At 35.4% G+C, this 21,255-nt stretch overlaps 1 protein-coding gene across 1 annotated transcript; it reads right to left on the reverse strand.

Annotated features, from left to right (window-relative positions):
- Window positions 1-1,094: 1,094 nt before the first annotated feature.
- On the reverse strand, window positions 1,095-11,498 carry LOC139511401 (ficolin-2-like). The gene is made up of 6 exons (XM_071298142.1): window positions 11,184-11,498; window positions 10,407-10,506; window positions 9,496-9,629; window positions 4,823-5,011; window positions 3,216-3,456; window positions 1,095-2,616 (listed from the first exon to the last, which is right to left on the reverse strand). The coding sequence occupies exons 1-6, from the start codon at window positions 11,496-11,498 to the stop codon at window positions 2,354-2,356; spliced, it is 1,242 nt and encodes a 413-aa protein (XP_071154243.1). The 3' UTR covers window positions 1,095-2,353.
- Window positions 11,499-21,255: the final 9,757 nt, after the last annotated feature.

Below are 21,255 nucleotides of genomic sequence, written 5' to 3' on the forward strand. Positions count from 1 at the left end.
TGGTCTCTATGAGTTTGTGCTCTACCAATAAAGCAAAAAGAATAAAAGAAAAATGGTCAAACATTAATAATATTATTAAAAAATAGAGCTCGATGCAGATGTATTCTGTATTCTGTTATTTGACTTTGTACAATGTATTTTATAATTTATAACAAGTATGGTTAACCATATGTTTAAGATTTATAGCAGAATAATTTGTGTGTACATCTTTATTTGTAGATGAGATTTGAAAATGATATGAAAATAATAAAATATATATTACAAAAAAAACATTTCGGTGTTGACATGAATATCAATAATGTGGTCATTTTTATACATTTCCTGTTTACAAAACTCTGATTTTGTTTCGAAAACTAAGGATTTTCTTATCCCGGGCATAGATTACCGTAGCCGTATTTGGCACAACTTTTTGCAATTTTGGACCATCAATGCTCTTTAACTTTGTACTTGTTTGGCTTTATAAATATTTTGATATGAACGTCACTGATGAGTCTTATGTAGACGAAACGCGCGTCTGGTGTACGTAATTATAATCCTGGTACTTTTGATAATTATTTACACCACTGGGTCGATGCCACTGCTGGTGAACGTTTCGTCCCCGAGGGTATAACCAGCCAACTTGTCGACATTTCGGTGTCGACATGAATTTCAATAATGTGGTAATTTTTATAAATTTTCTGTTTACAAAACTTTGAATGTTTCAAAAACTAAGGATTTTTTTGTCCCAGGGCATATATTACATGTACCTTAGCCGTATTTGGCACAACTTTTTACAATTTGGATTCTCAATGCTCTTCAACTTTGTACATGTTTGGCTTTAAAAATATTTTGATATGAGCTTCCCTGATGAGTCTTATGTAGATCGAAACGCGCGTCTGGCGTACTAAATTATAATCCTGATACTTTTGATAACTATTATTCTGAACATGTTCGAATAAAAAAAGATTGATTTTTCTAAATTTTCATATTTGAAGTAAATAAACTGTCGTTTGTTGGTTTTATAACTAATAAAAGGGTATATTCTGACAAAAAACTGAATTATTTCACTGAGTACATACATTCAATATTTAATTCTGGAAATCCGTGATAGGTCATCATATATTTAATGTTTTGGCCAATTTCGTCTAAAATCATACCTACTTCTTTGACAATGCATGAAGTAATATGTCTTTATTAATGTAACTATATACACAGGTATAAAATGCCATGTTTCCTGTGATTTAGATCAATAAATAACCATTTATTATTTAAAGATACGAATCCTCGTAGGGTTTTGGACAGTCAAATTTAATATTAAAATTCAATTTCTATTTGGAAATTATGTTTGATAAAATTTTATTAACACATTAAGGAATCTGATGATTAAAATACTTATCAAGTTGTCTCCGATGTCATGTAAATAATGTGCAAGTATAACTAAAGCTTCAACTTAAGTATTGTAACATATAATAAATATCGCTTATCAGATATTTCGCTTAGCTAGCACCTACTGCTTTAGCTGGTATTATTTTAATTTTATTTCATTTATAAATATAAATCTCTAACAATTCAAATTTTTAAGATACTCAATAGAAGGTAAAAAAGTATAAAGATGAGAAAAAACTGTAAAACTGTCACAATTAATGATTGCGAAATACAAATATTTTTGACAATAGTCTGTGATAACATCACCAGCTTTTTCAACCGATACAATATTTTCTAAAAGACTCAAGCTGAGTAACTTACCATACTACAACATAATCGAATCTACAAGATCCTTAAAACAACATAATACACCTAGGAAACACTAGATAGAATTAGATGCAATTTTACCAACTACTCTTTTGACTGAAGCACTACTGATGCAGCTTGAGTAGATCGATGCACTTTCTTCAAATGTCATCTTTGTTGACTTTTAGCGTTCTAAAAACTTCAACTTTGACGAAATTTGCTTGCACAAGTAATTGCTATTGTGCATTAAACTTGTCCATATGACTATACAATTATGGTTATGCATTAAAATTTATTTCCTTGGTGCTGTTTAATATGATGTAATTTTTGGGAAAAGCTCAATATATTTTACTTTGAAGATTATATAAACACTAAGTTTATATTTTTTTTCTTCATTTTTTTAGTCAGAAGTTATGTTGAATATCTATTTCAAAAGTAGACACATGAGAAGAAATTTATACAAATAAATCAAAACACAGAAAAACTCTTGTACATTTCTAAAACTTTCAAAAGTGTAGTTTATTTTAAGTATTTACAATAAAGACTGCATAGAAAGGCTTCTAATATCAAAAGAAATGTGCGGTTTGAACTGGTACATTTCTAAAAATATATATATATTAAGATGAATGTTTCAGTTTTTATGTCATTCAAATGATGGTCTAATTTTCATTTCAGACGCCTTCAAAGCTATTCTACCATGCCAAGTTATCCAATGAATTGTGGTACCTCCTTTTCTACCTTCTGATTTGTATTGACCATTCAAGTTGGAATAAGAACATGATCTATGCCACCACGGGCCTTTTTTGCTGTCCCGCACGCAATTCTTGCTTCTTTCATCGTTATCTTGATCTGTTGTTGAAAACATGACTCCATTTAAAGTGTTATTGCTGTCCTTCATCGAGTCACCTAAATAAATGCAACAACAGTATTTTTCGATTAAAATCTGCATTGTAATTTTTAAAACAGTCTAGGGAAAAAATGTCCACTAGGCTGATTTAAATATTACATCGTTGATTGATGTTTGAGGATGTAAGGGATCAAAAGAACCTTTTTTGTAGTATTTTATTCTATCTTGTCTCATATGCATATACGTCCTACACACATTAGTTGTACAATATAAGTTGTAAAAAAATATTTTATATTGATAATGAGTTACTAAAATTGAAAAAGCAATAAGTAATACTATGTCGGAAATATATATTTATTACGTGTCAGATTGACATATAACAATGAGTGTTCCTATCTTTCAAAAAGATTTTTTATTTGTTTTTTTGTTTTTTTGGATTTGTCATCTATAATTTTTAATACACACCAAATAATATATGTAGCACAAGAAATTTTGCTTTAAACGTTCCTAATGAAGATAATTCTAGAAATGCGAAACGGATGCATGTAATGATAGTATTAATTTCATGTTATTAATTGGTGTTTCCCACCATTATCCAAAATATTGCCCTTGAAACAATATCAATCACTACTTATATATTAACAAAACTAATTCTCACCAGCAGTTCCAGTATAACTACCAATAGTCAGTTTATATTTAGAATCAGCATCGTCTATACTAAATGTACTGTATATAGCATATCGAGTGTTTCCTGTAAAATCTTCAAGGTCAATTCGTAATTGGCATCGTCTTTGCGATGTCAAAGCGTGAATATTCCTATTTCCTAATAATATGTTGATAAATGTAAATTTAACATAACTCACATGTAGTGTTGATCTCAAATATACTACTGAATGGGTCTGACATAGTCACTAAACACCTCTATCATGTCACCTAAATACGAACGATATTATCGAGTCTACCTGCGTAACACGATGGGTGTCGAAAGCGGATAAGAAACTGTGGACATGTCGTGACTCACTCTTTTTTATATTTTGTTAATAATGCTCAATCTTTAGTTTTCTGTGAAAGTGTAGTGTTTGTAGTTTCAGTTTTTAGCCGTTTAAATATTAAGAAAGGGTTATCATTTAAACTTTACATGCGCGACTCCTGTTATGCATTCGTAACAACGAATAATAATTAAAGAGGCTCGCGGGTATAAGATTTTCAGGAAAAACTTAAACATTAATTTTTCAATACAAATTTTATTTATTACCTTTAGTGGTTGTTACTTTATCATATGGTACAAAAATCATTCCAAAAAATCAATTCGTGTTGGCCCCAGGTTACTTTTAAAATGTAGATATCATTGAAAAAGCTCCAAATTATCTCCCTTTGGTGCAAAAATGCCATTTTTTGGCATTAAAATTGAAATATCTTTTTTAACTCATCGGTGACCTATATTTTTTATTATTGTTTTCGAATAAGCTGTACATAAACTAAATAATTGTAAAATTTAAGCGATTTCTGTAATTTAGTTCTTTTTGTATTTCGATATTACCGCTATTTCTCCTATTAGTTCAACAGAAAAAAAGGACATTAACAAAAATGTATGCTTCTTTCGAAGGCAGATTGTGAGCGTAAATGAACGGTGACCCATTTTTTTATTTCATTTTTCTATTAAGTATCAGAAAAAGTTCATTTATAGAAAATTATAGAGAAATCCTATATAAATTAAAAAAAAAAATGATTTAGACCCGCGAGCCCCCTTAAGACTCGATAAGGAAAATGACGCAATCGATAAATAAACAAATCAGACGAATTTTCCTGAAAAGAAAGAGGCGGATAATACCCAAGGGATATCCAAACTCATAAATCAAAAATAAATTGATGACGTCATGGCAAAAATAGAAAAAGTCCAAAAAAGACAAACAACGATGTGAAAAAATTAAACTGAAACTTCAGATCTAAGACCTTGAAATGAAAACAGAAAACATCTTGGCAAAATCATAAATCGAAAAACGACGAAAAGACAATAATGGTTAAATACTACAAATCCAATTAAGATTGACCTATATAATCACAAACAAAACCATGGGTTAATTAATGTGTTCTGAAGGGGTAATCAGTTTCTGTTTTACCAGTATAATCCGTCTTTTTAATCGTTCAATTTAAATATGGCGATAATAAGCATTCCGTCAACTCATTATTGAGAAAAAAGAGGAAAAATGGATTTATCATGCTTGAATTAAGTACACATTCATGGATCTATATTGATAAGGTTGCTAAAATATTCATGATGTATGGTGAACAAATTACTTTATTAAAAATTACAAATTTAAAATAGACAGGACAAAAATTATTAACAAAGGACTTGCCCAACCAGAATTCATTTTCAGGATCACCAAATCCACTCTCGTAGTCGTTCCATCCACGGTAAAAATTAGTGACTCCGTCCCGTCTTCTTTGGAAAACCTGGGAAATTTATCAATTAACTGTAGTAAATTCAAAATTATTTCCATATACTTTTGGTTCAAACTTAAGATATCGCATACATAAGAAAAGAATAATCATTCATTTGAAAATTATAAATTGTCAACATTATAAAAAAAATAGCGGAATTCAATATTTGTTTCTAATTTTCCCCATAATTTTCATCTTATACATGCATATATATTCACATAAATGGCTTGGTGGCGTCCATAGCTGAAGACAATTACTCGTCAAGGTATCCCGACTCGCTCAATACTATTTAGATCGTGTGAATTCTCAAGTTATTACCTTGTAAACATCAAAGGAATGCTAATCCAATTCCATCATCAGGTGGGGTCCTCCTTCCTTGGCTGTTTCGGCGCTATTCCACAACAACCTCCAGAGGTGCGCCGGCTCAGAAGATCAATCTGAACCTGGAACTGGATGGCCTACACGGCTCCGATGTCTCAGCTGATGTCATTGCTGTTCTTCTGTAACTGAATGCTGTTCTGTATATCTAAATCTGTCCATTATCTACACAATAAATGTTCATTGTTCTAACACTTTGTACTTTTCCACACTTCGTCTCTTTTCCTCCAAATCCACTGTGATGCCACTTCTGCTTCTCTACACACTTCTGTAATCAGTTTCTTCCTCTCTGCTCCTACTACTCCCAAGGTCCTAAGTGCCCGCCACATTGACTGTCCTGCAAAGCCCCTGCATCCGACTTCTATTGCCAAACACCACGTCCTCCATCCCCGTTGTTTGCAATCCTCTACTAGCTGCTGGTATTTTGCCATCTTTCTTTCATAAGCTTCCTCTATTCTGTCTTCCCATGGGACTGTCAGTTCCAGCAAGACCGCCTGCCTAGTTCCCTGTGACCAAATGACTATATCTGGTCTTAGCGATGTTGCTGCTATTTCTGCTGGGAAACTCATGCGTTGATGTATGTCTGCTGTCATCTGCCAGTCTGATGCTGTTCCAAGTATCCCTAAACCTTCTGCCTGGTTGTCTTTCTTTTCTCCAGCCCTCACAAAATTTACAAATGTGATGTTCTTCTGCATCTTTCTCTTCTTTCTCCTGGTGGTATCCAACTTTGCTGCTATTGTTTTCAATACACTGTCATGCCTCCATGTATATCTTCCATCTTTCAATGCGACTGGACATGCTGACAACACATGCTGTAGAGATGCTGGTTTGTCTTTGCATAAGGTGCACGTTGGGTCGTCTATCAACCCCCAGGTATAGAGGTTTGATGGGCTTGGTAAAACATCATACACTGATCTTAGTAGAAAACTCAATCTGTATCCCTCCATACTCCAAATCTCGCTCCAGGTCAAAGCCCTGCTTCTCGCTCCTTGCCAATTCAACCAACTACCCTGCTGTTTCATTCCTACTGCCTTAACATTCCTACTCTCTTCTTCCATCTGTCGTATTTCCTGTTGCACCAGTTCCCTCCGTCCCTTCTCATTTGCTGTATCCCACCTTGGTTTTGTTGTCATACCAAATCCCTGTCTACCAACTGCTGTTACACCAACGATGACACTGTGCTTTAGTCTAGTCTCAGCTTCCTTAACTGCTTCCTCTGCTTTCCATTTCTTCCTGTCCTGATCTTTACTTTGGCTCCTCTCACTTTAGCATCTTTGCTGTCTCTCAACGTCATAACCTGTCTTGTCTTTGTAACTTTATACTCTTCTGTCAATGCCTTCATTGGTAATTGTAGCTTTGTTCCTGTGCTGTACAATCCAATGCTGCTGAAACTTCTTGGCACACCCAACCATCTTCTTAGGCATGCACTGATCTTTCTCTCTAAGGCCTCAACTTTGGACAATGGGAACTCGTAAACTAGTAATGGCCACAATATCCTTGGTAAGACCCCATGTTGATATATCCAGGCCTTATATCTTCCTGGGAGCCCACTTTTGTCTATCTTCGTCAGCCATTCTACCAATTGCACTTGAACTTCACCCATGTTTACCATATCTGCTAGTGTTGCATCAAACTTTTTACCTAGGCATTTCACTGGTTTCTCTCCAACTGTTAACTCAAATGTCTCATCTTGTACTTTGCCTTTCCTCACTATCAAACTTCTAGATTTACTTGGTTTGAACTTCATCCTGGCCCACTTAATCATCCTTTCCAATTCCTCTAAAGTCCATCTTCCCTCTATGACTGTTTTTGCTGTCACTGTCATATCATCCATAAAAGCTCTTACTGGTGGTTGCCTGACCCCTGATGACAATAATGGTCCTCTACTTGGTTTTTCTACTGATTTTACAATCAAGTTCATTGCTGCTGCAAACAGGACTACTGATACTGTACACCCCGTTAGTATTCCAACCTCAAGTCTCTGCCAAGCTGTGGTGAAGTCTCCAGCTGTGAACCTCATTTCAATCTTGTCAAAATACTCTCGCAGCATAGTTCTGATAGTTGGTGGAACATGATACCTCTCCAATGTCAGGTCTACTAGTTTGTGAGGTATGGACCCATAAGCATTAGCCAGATCTAGCCAAAACACTGCTAAGTCACTTTTCTTCTCCTTTGCTTCTCTTAAAATCTGTGTAATAACGCTGGTGTGTTCGATGCAACCAGATACTTCAGGCATGCCTCCTTTCTGGACTGCGATGTCTATATATTCGTTGCCAAGCAGGTACCTCGTCGTTCTCCCTGCTAAAACTGCCAGGAATATCTTCCCCTCAATGTTCAATAGGGAGATGGTTCTAAACTGTTCAACTTTCCTGGAGTTCTCTTCTTTTGGTATAAAACATCCTTCTGCCTTGTACCATGACTCTGTCATCTTTCTCCTCCAAATTACTTTTAATAGCTTCCACAACCTTCTGATCAGTCTGGGACAGTTCTTATATACCCTATATGAAATACCGTTTACCATTTTGCCTTTCTCACTACGTCCTGCACTTCTTGGAACTTCAGGTCTGACTCATCAAACTGTTCTTTTGGCTCCTCTGGTGTTAACAATTTCTCACATTCTTCCAGGTCTTCTCCTCGTCTCTCATCACTGTGGGTCTTCCTGAGATGTTCTTCCACTTCTTCCCTCGAGTTTTCCAGTTTGCCAGATCCTCTCGCTCCAAATAATCGCTTCATATACTGAAATGGGGTTGCTGTAAATGTTGTTCTCTCCTTTGCCTTTTTCTTTCTATCTCTTCTATGCGTTTCTGCTCTTGTAAGTGTTTTAAGTTTCTCCCTAGTTTCCTTTCTTAACTGCTGTAATGGTAACCTTTCATTCTCATTGGCGACGTTGTACCTCTTCTTTAACCTTCTCAGGTCTCCTCTCAATTCCTTGATCTTCTTCTGTCTCCGGTTACTATGGCCTAGTTTTGTTGGTTGTTTCCCTTGTGGTACCACTCCAAATCTGTCCTTTCCTACGCTGTAAATAATGGACGTCATTGCTGTTATCTTTCTGTCTACACTGCCTGCTAATGTTGCCTCTAAGATGTTTTCCAAATCTTCGTCAAGCGCTTTCCAAGCTGCTTTGTCTGCATTCGTTGGCCATTTGATCTTCTCTTTGCGTGGCTCATTCTCTTCTCTACGGGTTGTTGGTTCTATCCCGTCTTCTTTACGGACTGTTGTTTCTATCCCGTCTTCTCTATGGACTGTTGGTTCTATCCTCTCTATCTCTTCTGCCTCGTCAAGTTGTTCTACCTCTGTAGGCTGTTCCTCGTGCTCATCCTCACCCTGGGTCACAGGGAGGCTATCATCACTGTGGTTTGCTTCCTGGATGGTCTCCTCCTCCGTCTGACCAGATCTCTCTGTGCGTTGATTGCCAGAATGGGGTTGCACACATTTCATTCTACTTTGATGGATCTTCAAACCTCTAGAATTCTTACAGACTTTACCACAAAAACATTTACATCCGTTGTTCTTGTTCGTTGTCCTTGTCGGTTCCATAGTCGTTTCCTGGTCCTGTCCTATGGGCTGTTCATCCTCCCTCGCTCTCGCACAGCCCCGAGGGTGTCTTAGTATATATCGTTCCATAGCGTGTAAAATGGGTTCCCCTTCACAGGAGATGCACTTTGACTTGCCAAGCCTCATGCCCCGGTTACCAGTCTCTCCTGGCTGCCTCCTGTCTCTCCAGGTTGCCACTGTTCTCTTTTATTATTTTTCTTATTATTTACCTTGATTTGTACGTATCTAATTATGGAAGTTGTGGAATGTATACATAGGTTAACTATTTTCTAATTTAAAACATTGAAGTTTTTTATAACGTGTAAGCTGTTTTCAAAAAATTATTACATTGTAATTTTCTAACAGAGAGATTCTTACTTTGTGGTAACACTTAAATTCTCTCTGTTTGAAGGCGTATGATTTCTTCTTTGTCTACATGTACTTTGTACCGTACTACAATGTTATTGCAGGCCAATTATTATTTATTTATTTTTTTAGGGGGGGGGACTTTTTTGTGATTTTATTGTGCCGAGTTTACCTTACAACGTAACATTTGATAACAAGTAGAAAGTCAATCTACTCACCGTCCATCCACCACCATCAGTATCCATATCACAATAGACATTAATTATCTGGACCTGGTTGAGTCGGATCGTATATTTTCCACTTGGCATTTCTTTATGTAATCTACTACAGTCAGTTACTGGTTGGGTTGGGGCTAGAAGTTGGATTACAATAATCGATGTTTTAAGGATTATAGTTATTTTGGTCTTAATACATAACCATTCATTTTTAATTGTATACACACATTTACATGTCACAGTCTTTTATATTATACAAAATATTTTTTTTCCCGTTGTTAATTATATTTAACCTTTCATAACAAACTTGATAGCCTTTATTTATCATCATATGCAAATTTGTAAGATTTGATGAAATAGAAAGATTAATATCCATGATAATGATTACAGCCGACTTTCGCTGGGCTTCGTGTTGCTCATTCTTTAGTTTTGTATATAGTGTAATGACGAGGATTTCTTGTGCTTTCTTTACTTTTCAGTGTTTTTTTTTTGTAATGATGTTGTCGGTCTCTCTTGGTCGTATAAGTTTTGATCCTCCTTGTGGTATCATTCGCCATTTTTTGTATCTTTCATTTATCTTTTGATTAGTGACAAAATAAAAAAACAAACATTGAAAACAATCAGCATGAAATGTGAATCTACTATTAAAAATAATCGGTGTGTTTTAAATGGCAATGGATCATTATGTCTGCTGTTGAACACTTATACCTTAGGAATTATCTCAGTAGATTAACAGCAATTTGCTTTCAAGTCAGCACTGCAAAATATTTGTCATTATACATATTTGATGAGACACTTAATTTTCACGTTATCATTATATTACTTACCCTAACCTTTTACTAGATATTTTTTTTTATAATTAGATAAAAAGAAGAAACACATTTCTTGTAAATAATGGTCCTATATCAACTTACACGTGTCTTTAGCACAATGCCCAGTTCCATTTTTCATCGTGTTGCAAATCTCTCCAACTAGACAAAACACTCCAGTAGAGCATGGATCGTATATACGGACCTAGTTTATATAATGAGAATTCTATCACTAATTGATGTAAACAAAACAATAAATAAAGGCAACAGTAGTATACCGCTGTTCGAAAGTCATAAATAGATTGAGGGAAAACAGATCCGGATTCCGTTGTCAATATAATGCAATTCGAACAACTGTCCTACAAGTGAGAGGGTTAGCTAGCTATGGAACAAGGTTAAATCCACCATTTTTTACATATGAAAATGCCTGTATCAAGTCAGAAATATGAGAGTTGTTATCCTATCGTTTGATGTGTTTGAGCCTTTGATTTTGCCATTTGATTATGGATTTTCCGTTTTGAATTTTTTGAAATTTGAGTTCAGTATTTTTGTAATTTTACTTTTTAGATAGACAGTATAACTTAATTAACCGATATGCAATATGATGACTTAACATATTTATGACAGTTGTATAGAGTTCTGTTACATTGACAAAATTATCTAAGCAACCCAAACAGACATAAGTGTTTCTTTGCAGCATTCCTTATCGGTTTTATTAAAGCTGTCAGTTTTAAATGTACCAAACCTTGAATTTTGCTGACCGCATTTGATACGGATTGAAAATCTTACTTCAAATTCTGTCCATTGACAGCTTATCTTCATTATGTGTTAGATATGTTGAAAATAACATGCATTGCAAACAAATATATTATGTAGCCATACCTTTTTGTACTGTTCTATGTTGACATAAACATAGTTATTCCCCTCCACTACATCTGCTTCACGGTTCCCCTCATTTATTTCACAATGACGATTTATTCTGTTGTAATTAAAGGAAAGGCATCTAGGTCTTCGTATACAGTCATCAAAACAGGTATTCGGACCAATTTGTTCAAAAGAGATGAAGGTATATCCATGATGTCTAGACTCAGTTTTATCTGGATCGACACGTAAAGTCCTCACTGTACATTGCTGACATAACAAAAGATCAAAATTCAGGAATATGCCACAGACTACAACATTGTTCACCACCGGCATCATGTGTTTCATCACTTCGTGATATTAAATAAAAGTTGGACTTCTTGTCGATTCAAATATTCTTGTTATGCGAGTTAGTTGCTGAAACTTAACTTTAAATATTCAATTTTCTTGTCACTGATTAGGTATAAAAAATATTAAAAGGAATCTGTTTTGAATCGAGAAATTAGTTTTAATGCTCCAGTAGCGTTTAATTATTTTTCATCTGTAATTGATAAATCAAAGAAATCCAATGTGAGAATTTACAGTTACATCATACCATTCATTTCAAGATCAGCCAACAATTTTCGAATAGAACAGAAGATAGGGGTATTCAAGTAAAAACTCATTCTTCACGATTTTTATCAAACCAAAATGTAAATTAGCATTGTTTTTACATGTAAAGTCAAAACAAAAAATCATTGATATTTTACCATTCAATTCGTGTGTTCGTCATCATATCAATGTCGCTAGACACAAAACATTAACACGACAAAATCAAATAAGTAGAGCATGGACATCGAACAACAAAGTGATAAAAAACGTAATGTCGCTGGGCTTCCAAAATGTCTTATATAACTTTTTTGGCTAAAATTACTTTTTTACACAAATTGACCTGGCGGAAGGTTATCTTTGATACTTCAAAATAGCATTCAGTTAGCCAAATCAAAACATTTAAAATAAGATGATAAAATTGACTGTAATGGCCTGACCATTAAGTTTAACCGACGATTGGGCTCAAGCAACAAGACTATCAGGTGCTGATAATTTATTCTCAAACCAATCTAACAAATGGTAAAAAGCTGAAAAACAAATAAAATACAATTTTACAATGTGTTCAATTAATGTTATTAAAACGAAATGTCAAAGGTAATAGATAGCACAGTCCGTTGAATCCGAGAAAATGTTGTACTTTCAAGAGCAGTTAAATTTCCAGTGTTTCACGGAGAGAATGTTCAAATATGTATAGAGTAATTTGAAGGCTTCAAAAACAATGTTGTAAAGTTAACTCACTCTGTGGTTAGCCACGAATTGTGTCCTAGATGACGTTTGTCCTTTGAAAAGTTCTCCAGAACTGGTATGACCTTGCAATGTTCGGTTTGAGATCCGTGTGAGCAGGGGAAAGGTAGCGATGATACGATGTTTTAATGTTCTTATGAGGTTAAAGATGAATAATCCTCCTAGACTGGAACACATAAATAGATTAAGAATATAATCAAACGAACTATATAAATTACGGAACGGTGTAACAGAATACTCCCCGTCTGATGTCTATCTGATATCACTTTTCCATAAATTTTTCGAATATGTATACAAGATTTACACAAATGAATTAATCCCAATATAAATTGAATATATACAGGTGAAATGTCCACTATTTCGTGTGAGAAATATCAGATCTCAACGATTTTTCACTAAAAAGGTTCCTAATAAGTACGTTCCACGTGAAACTGGGTAGGCACAGTTTTTTGTCCTTTAGAAGAAGGGTGTCTCGGACGACATTGTTGTGTTCTGTAGAATGTTCTATTACTGCTGTATCGATAATGGGAACTGTTTTCTCCAACGTAGTTAGACGGCGATGACGATCGAAGATAGATCGAAGTATAACAAGAGTTAGTAGTTGGTTGTCTTCCGATTTGGCGATATGACACATCTTTGTGAGTATCAGACGAAATTAGGCGTTTCGTCATAACGTCCAATCCTGCAGATCTAGTCGCTCTATCTGTAGAGTGGCGTCCTCTATGTTTGATTTTGTCGTAGTAATGTCCAAGAAAAGGTGTTACTCTGTGACGATGTCCAGATAAGACTACTGGTTCCTTTTCACTTATATTCAAGTCAGATTTGACAATACTGCTTCCTCCTCGTAGTAGACGTTACTCATGCAATGGCAGATTGAGATTGGCAATAGGTCCTTCTTTCGGAATAGGTTTGTGAATGCTATTGATTTCCTCTCCACGAACTTTAGGTTCTGTTGATTTCGGATTGAAACTTTCTTTATCTATAGATTTTTCTATAGAAGTCACAGATTTTGCTTTTAGTGACGCGAGTGATGTCCCTTTAGATGAATTTGTGCGTTTACCAGGCTTGGTACTAGGTCCATTACATTCAAGGGATTGTATTGAATGCGATTTAGCGACCTTGGCATTCGAATGAAAGTTTTTGTCGTTATACTGAACAACAATTGGATTCTTGTCCTTGACGGCTATTTCCGGTCTTGAGGCAAGACGTTGTTCTGATTCCGTGATTGAAACGTTAGTTATCTTTGTGTTGACTTGAATAGAAGTTTGCTTGTCAATGTATGTATTTCCAATTATGACCCAACCAAGTCTCAACTTTTGGGCAAATGGAGTTCGGGATGGTCCTAGGCGTTGTTCAAGGACGTGGTGTGCCTCTATAAGGTCCCTTCCAATAAGGAGAAGAATTTGACAACGTTCCTCTATTGGTGGAATGCTTCCTCTGAGTTCTTTCAGATGAGGATGATGCATTGCAACTTCAGGAGTAGGAATTTCGTCTCGATGATTGGGAATATTATTACATTCAATTAATGTAGGCAGATCAAATTGTACGTCACTATGTACAGATTTTATGACGAAATCTTTTCCTCTTTTCCCGGAAGTAGCTACTTTGCCGGAGCATGTCGTAAGAGAGTAGTTTTCAGGTTTCTCCCGAACGTTAAACAGACTGAAGAATTCAGGAGAGGCAAGAGACCGGTTGCTTTGGTCGTCAATAATGGCGTACATCCTGATAATTTTGTTTGTCTTGTCCTTGTGGTACACGTCCACAGGTAATATCTTGGCATAAGATTTCTCGCTCTTATGATCTTTGTAGATTTCTGTGCAGATCGAAGTTACAGAGGTTAACTTTGTTTCAGCTGACTCGGTCTGCTCCCCGCCGTAGACTTGTGTTAGCTCCCCGCCGTAGGCTTGTCTGGGTGAGCTAAACTGGGAACTTTCAGATTGTTGTGGTCTAGTGATGTGAAGTGCTGTGGTATGTCGTTCACTTCCACACTCGTTACAACTGATACTTGCGTTGCAGTCCCGACTTCTGTGTGTGGTTGACTCACAACACTTGTAGCACACATTGTTTTGTCTTAACAGTTCCTTGCGTTCCTCGATTGGTTTGGCTCGGAATGCTCGGCATTCATTCAAGGTATGCTTTGTCTTGTGTAGGATACACAGATTTTGTTGTTGACTGCTGTCTTCAGTTTGCTGTTCAACAGCCGTCTTATGGACGTTGACTTTAGAGTACGTCTGAGGTGTGAACCTTGGCGTAGAGTCTTTTGTATTTGGTGTTACCTTTGAACCAAAGATGAACCCAGGATCGTTCTTAATTTTGCTCATTTCCCTGATGAAGGCAGAGAATTCTGTAAAAGGTGGAAAGGCAACTTCATATTTAGACTTGTATCTTGAAGCCCTTGTTATCCACTTTTCTTGGAGTCCGTATGGTAGTTTTTCCACAATAGGATTTACCCCCTTTGACGAGTCGAAGTAAGCTAGCAAACATCCCAGCTTGGGATTTTCTTTGTGATACTCTATTTCTGAGATAATGTCTGACAAATCGTAAAGGAGTGAGTTGTCTTTATTTGTCAGTGTTGGAAAGTTGTCAAGTTTGTTGACGAGAGACGTCTGCAACATTATTGGAGCACCATATCGATCGTCCAGTCTTTCCCATAATCTGTGTAGGCCTCTTGTTGGGTTGTTGGCATTTGATGCCCTTATACTCATGGCATGTTTACCTGACTCTGGTCCAAGCCATTTAATAAGTAGGTCTATCTGTTCTGAGTCTGAAACTTGCAGTTCGTCTATGACATTTTTAAAGCTGGCTTTCCATGTATGAAATGATTCTGCCTGGTCGTTAAAGCTTGTTAGCCGGGAGAACAGCAAGTCCTTGCGAAGGAGAAATCTGGTTATCTCTAACGTAGGATTGTTTTGTTGCTGGTATGCTACAGGGTTCTCTTCTATTACGCCTTGTTTTGGGTGTGAAACAGGGATCTCTTCTATGACGCCTTGATTTTGGTGTAAGACAGGGATCTTTTCTGAAACGCCCTGTTTTCCTATGTTAGTTATTGTTCCCAGATCTGGGAATGCATTAACATCTGGTGACTTAGCACGTGTAGGCAAGACCTTGGGTGTTTGTGATGGCAAGTTCAGTGCCACAGATGGCACAAACGCTGGTGCTTCATGACTCAGCTCAATTTTAACAGGAATTTGTTTTTTCTTTTGAGGTCCTGTTACTTCCTTTACAGCAGTTGATACAGGAAGTTTATTGACGAAATCTTGCACACGCTGGAGCGGGTCTTCCTTTTCGTCAGGGAGATCGCTAAACGCTTGGCTGTCATCGTATTCCAGGATACGAGCCTCGGCTTCTGCGGCTGCAGCTTCTCTCTGTGCTTCAAGAAGGTTAAATTTGGCTTTAAGCTCGACCTTTTCCCGGCTTACTCGTGCGGCTTCTTGTTGCATTTGAGCCTTACGTTGAGCGACTTCTTGTTCCATTTCAATTTGTCTGGACAGGGCTTGTTCCTCTAACATTGCTTCCTGTTGTAGGATAAGGGCATGTTTTTCTACAAAGGCTATTTTAGACTTGGCAGCCTCTGCCTTGGCACGCTTTCTCCGTGCTAGGCTTGACATGTCTGACACGTTAGAGCTACCACTGCGTGAGGTTTTCTTACCTTTTGACCCTGAGGTCCTTGTTTTGGTTGATTTAGCCTTAGTGAGGGCAAGGCGATGCTCGTGTAAAGAGTCCATGGCCAGTTCCACTTTGGACAGACGGAGATCCAATGTAAGGTTACATGCGTCTATGTCTTTTTGACTGTCCAACGTTCTGGTCCTTTTTAGAAAGTCCAGATATTCGTCTGTGAGCCTACGATAATTTGTACAGGCTTTTACAAGATTGTCCTGGGCTGTTAAGACTTGCTGAAGTTCATTGGGAGGTGTGGTGATTTCCGATAACTGGGTCGTTATATCTGACCAAAGGACCTCTAATTCCTCACAGAACTTGTTACGTCTTTCTGTGTAGGCTCCTTTACCTTTTTCGGTGAGATCCCGTACTCGCCTAGTCTCGGAATTTTCATCTAAATGTGTGGTATTAGACGGATTTTGTAATAGTTCTAGATCTGGGACATTTCCCTCTGGGGGCTGTATCTCTTCTTGTTGTTCCACATGACTGGGATCCATGTTGACTCAACGTTGTTGGGTTGCTGCCTAGTACACACAAGATATGTACGTATGTACGTTGCTACGTTGTCGTTCCTTGTCTGGATATGTAAAGACAGGTTGTCGTCAATTAACTGTATGTCAAGGGATGACGCGTACATGCAGGGCTCAACAGGTAGGTTGCTGTGTAGCTGTGGAGTGGCGTTATCTGTGAGACACAACAGGCAAGTTGTAGACTTTTTACTGTAATGGCCTGACCGTTAAGTTTAACCGACGATTGGGCTCAAGCAACAAGACTATCAGGTGCTGATAATTTATTCTCAAACCAATCTAACAAATGGTAAAAAGCTGAAAAACAAATAAAATACAATTTTACAATGTGTTCAATTAATGTTATTAAAACGAAATGTCAAAGGTAATAGATAGCACAGTCCGTTGAATCCGAGAAAATGTTGTACTTTCAAGAGCAGTTAAATTTCCAGTGTTTCACGGAGAGAATGTTCAAATATGTATAGAGTAATTTGAAGGCTTCAAAAACAATGTTGTAAAGTTAACTCACTCTGTGGTTAGCCACGAATTGTGTCCTAGATGACGTTTGTCCTTTGAAAAGTTCTCCAGAACTGGTATGACCTTGCAATGTTCGGTTTGAGATCCGTGTGAGCAGGGGAAAGGTAGCGATGATACGATGTTTTAATGTTCTTATGAGGTTAAAGATGAATAATCCTCCTAGACTGGAACACATAAATAGATTAAGAATATAATCAAACGAACTATATAAATTACGGAACGGTGTAACAGAATATTGACAATCTCAATTGCTGGTAAAGTTTACTTCCAACATTTTGTATGTAAACTTGAAAAGTGTCGTATAATTGATAACTGAATCAAATTCTTGTGTATTTCTGTTTTTCTGTAAAATAAGTTTAGTTTCAATGTTATCTACAAATGCATAGTTTTTATTTCACTACCATTTACAAAAATATTCAGGTTCACTAACGACATTTTGAAAGCATACATGTCAACCAAATTTTCAAGGCTTGAATATGAAAATAATTTTTTTTAAATTTTTTATTTAGTACATTTTGGAAGCCCAGCGACGATATGGCCAAATAATCAACTTTAAACTCGAGCCTTGTTATTAAATCATGTATTATTCTTTCTCATTCAAATTATTTTACACAAAGAATAAAGATTCAGTCAGCTACAGGCTCCAATAAGACGCTAAGTGGAGTTTGTATTACTCAAATCCTATATTAGCCACATACCCCATTCTTGTTTATATTCAGAAAAAAAATGTTGTGTTAACAGTAAGAAGACAGACTTTAAACGGATAACACTGCAAGACGGCACATGGATTTGAACATAAAGTTAAAAACTGACAGAAGCATAATCAATATATCCATATTAATAGGCTATAGTAAATCAAAAGTTTAGAACTGATTAACTGAAAGGAGTAGGTTCAGTAAGACCCCTTTTTGGCCCCAAAATATAGCAGTTTTACAAAATTGTTAAAATGTAAACCTTTAGTTATTTATTGGACAGAAGAATGCTTCTGCTACATAAATATGGGCTGTTTTTTACAATACAATGCACATATATCCGGTACGAGCACCATTAAGTCATGCTAAATTACTGAAATCCTCATAATTCTAGCATTTTAGTTAAATTTTAGACGGTTTTCGTTTAAAACGAAAGTGGCCGCATTCGTGTTCATCCTTAATATTGAAATGTAAGTTGTACTTTATGATAATACATAACATATATAAAGGTTGAGGATGAACACGGATGCGGCCACTTTTATTTTTACGAAAAACCATCTGAAAAGTGACATTTTTCGGCATATTAGGTAGATTTTTCATATTTAAGCTTAAATCGTATCGTTTTTAATGACTAAATCGGTTAAAATCTTTTACATAAACTAACTAATTCAAATAAAATAGACACTTAAGTGTTTAAAAAGTGGTCAAAATCTTTCGTCAGATGAACCTGAAATTTGAGGCCAAAATCGGTCCTTACCGGACCTACTCCTTTAGAAGATTTTCAAAATTCTGCTATCGACATGGAATTCTTGAAATTAAACCATCAATTTATGCTAAGTAATAAAAACAAACAGTGATAGGACAAACACATGAATATAAAGTAGGATTAAAGAAGGTTTGTTTTCATAGTTAATATCTAAACCATCCTTTGTCTATCTAAAAGATAGGTAATAAAACACATATTCAAACAATTGGATGCATAACTGCAGTAAGTTACTACTATCAGTACTTTGTGTCTTGTCTATCTGATGAGTCACACATTTTCCAACTGGTTTTTATTGTTCGTTCATAAGTGACACTGTTATGCCACTGTCTAGGGAAAGAGAATAGTTAGGACTTGCTTATTGTTGAAGACGTACTGTACTCCCTCTTTAGCATAAAACAGTCATGTAAAAACAAATAATATAACATAATTCTGCCTATGTTTTAACACTGTTGGTTCAATTCTTGAAATAAATTTGTCATATTCCCTATGTAAACAAATAAGACACAAAGTTCAGTGAGAACCAATTTATTATCTCTAATAACCATAATATTTTGAATGATTCGTCAAATCAGCTGTGTAAGTTACTTTGAATTCTAAATTATTCTTTCTTATAAATAATTTACTGGGAGATTTGATTCTGTGATTGTTTCCATATTGTTTTATTTATGGTAGATTACTCCAAAGTTATTTAGTAATTAGAAAATGTTATGTTATCAAATATTTAAAAGTAGGAACGATTTAATTATTTTGTAGTTATGGAAATAAAAAAAACCCACCTCTGTGACGTAAATTTTTCATTTAACGCTCAGTTGAATTTCCAAAAAAAAATAATTAAGTCGTTATTTATTTTTCTTCTGTATTCATTAAGATATTTAAAAAGTTCTTGTGGTATTGACATGGTCATGTTTCTAAATAGTGATCACTAAAGTACTTATTGTTTTCTGCGATTTTTCATAAAAGCAAGAAGTCTAGCTGGCTATAAAAATGTATAAACCCATGTTTAATCCACCATTTTCTACATAAAGAAATGCCTTTACCACTATTGTTTTCCTACCGACAGATGGGTTTGCGATTTAATTTTTTTTTTTTCGTTTTTAAAGGACTTTCCGTTTTGAATTTTCCTTGCATTTCGGTGTTTTTGTGGGGTTTTTTTTCAGTAACGAAATAACTAGTAAAAATTTTAAAAAATCGTATAAACTTCTTAATACTGGAATTCAAGAATGAAAAGAATCGATGATGATCAATAAAAATCAAGTACCACATGATGTATAGTCTTTAAAGGATATAAATTATTTTGAGTAGAATCTGTAATTCTTAAGATATAATAGGACATTTTCAAATCCTTTCAATTAAAAAAATCCAGTCGATGCAGTTATAAATTATTTAAGGACTAGGATATAATCAGTTTCATGATTCTATTTTCAAATTCTTCTTTCCAATTTTAGTCATCTATATGGATATTGGTATAACAAGCTAGAACGATTAGCATTCTCTAATGACAATTTAAAAACTGCTAATATCTTGAATATATCGTTTCGTTATTTTCGTTATATTTAAAAAAGAAATACGTGACGCTTAAAAAACCCAAATTAATAAACCTGACTGAATACCTCTGAATTTCCTTAGTCACTTCTTATCATAATCTTTTAAATTCTGTTAATTAAAAACAGCGGGATATTGGAATTTGAATTCTTATCTTGAATATATTACGGTTCAATCGTGATTTTTAATTGTATATTTTAATTTTATGACTGTAGTATACTAATTTTATATTACAGTTGAAAAGTGACTGAAACAATTAATTTGTCTCGAATTTTCTTTTATTGTGAAATAATACGTCTTTGCATCGGAAATAAACCCACTAATTTCATAATCACTGTTGTTGGCAAGATATGGGTTATGTACAACATGTAACTTTCATGATGATATGATACTTAATCCACAACGGGAGGGATTGTGAATGATTTTCTTATGACGAAGACATAATATTTCAATCAGTTTGAATGAGGTCTTGATATGACATGCCAGTTACTGCTAGTACACGTAATCCTTTCATTTTCCGATTTTAACACCGGACTTGGACTTATTTTAAACTGGGTTTACTGTGCGTATTGATGTGTATTTGTTTATTCCACATTGAGTAGGAGTATAGGGGATGATTGATTTTCTCAAAACATGTTTAAACACGCCAGATGTTTTGCGCAAGTCCCAATTCTGAAATATCAAGCCTTTGTTTGTCTTCTATTTTTTATATTTGTTTGGGTTGTTGTTTTTTCCGCATAATCCCAGTTTAATTCTTTATTCTATTTATATGAAATTATAGATATAGGAAGATGAGGTATGAGTGCCAATGAGACAACTCTCGATCCGAGTCACAATCGGTAATAGTAGACCATTATATATCAAAGGACGGCCTCCACCACGGAGCCTAGGCTCACAACGAGCAGCATGCTATAAAGGGCCCCATATATTACTAGTGAAAAACCATTAAAACAGGAAAATCAAAGGTCTAATCTATAAAAAAAACGAGAAACAAGAAACACTTATGAACCCCATCAATATACGACAACCACAGAACATCAGGTTTCTGACTTAGGACA

This window comes from Mytilus edulis, chromosome 1 (genome assembly GCF_963676685.1).
Source record: "Mytilus edulis chromosome 1, xbMytEdul2.2, whole genome shotgun sequence".
NCBI lineage: Eukaryota > Metazoa > Mollusca > Bivalvia > Mytilida > Mytilidae > Mytilus > Mytilus edulis.

What these genes read in the sequence shown, in the direction of transcription:
- LOC139511401 (XM_071298142.1), bottom strand. Translation starts at nt 11,498, where the DNA reads ATGCCGGTGGTGAACAATGTTGTAGTCTGTGGCATATTCCTGAATTTT. An exon ending in ACATAGAACAGTACAAAAAG is followed by an intron (nt 10,507 to 11,183) that starts GTATGGCTACAT and finishes TATATAAACTAG; the next exon opens with GTCCGTATATACGATCCATG. An exon ending in CATACATCATGAATATTTTA is followed by an intron (nt 3,457 to 4,822) that starts GCAACCTTATCA and finishes TGACTATGTCAG; the next exon opens with ACCCATTCAGTAGTATATTT.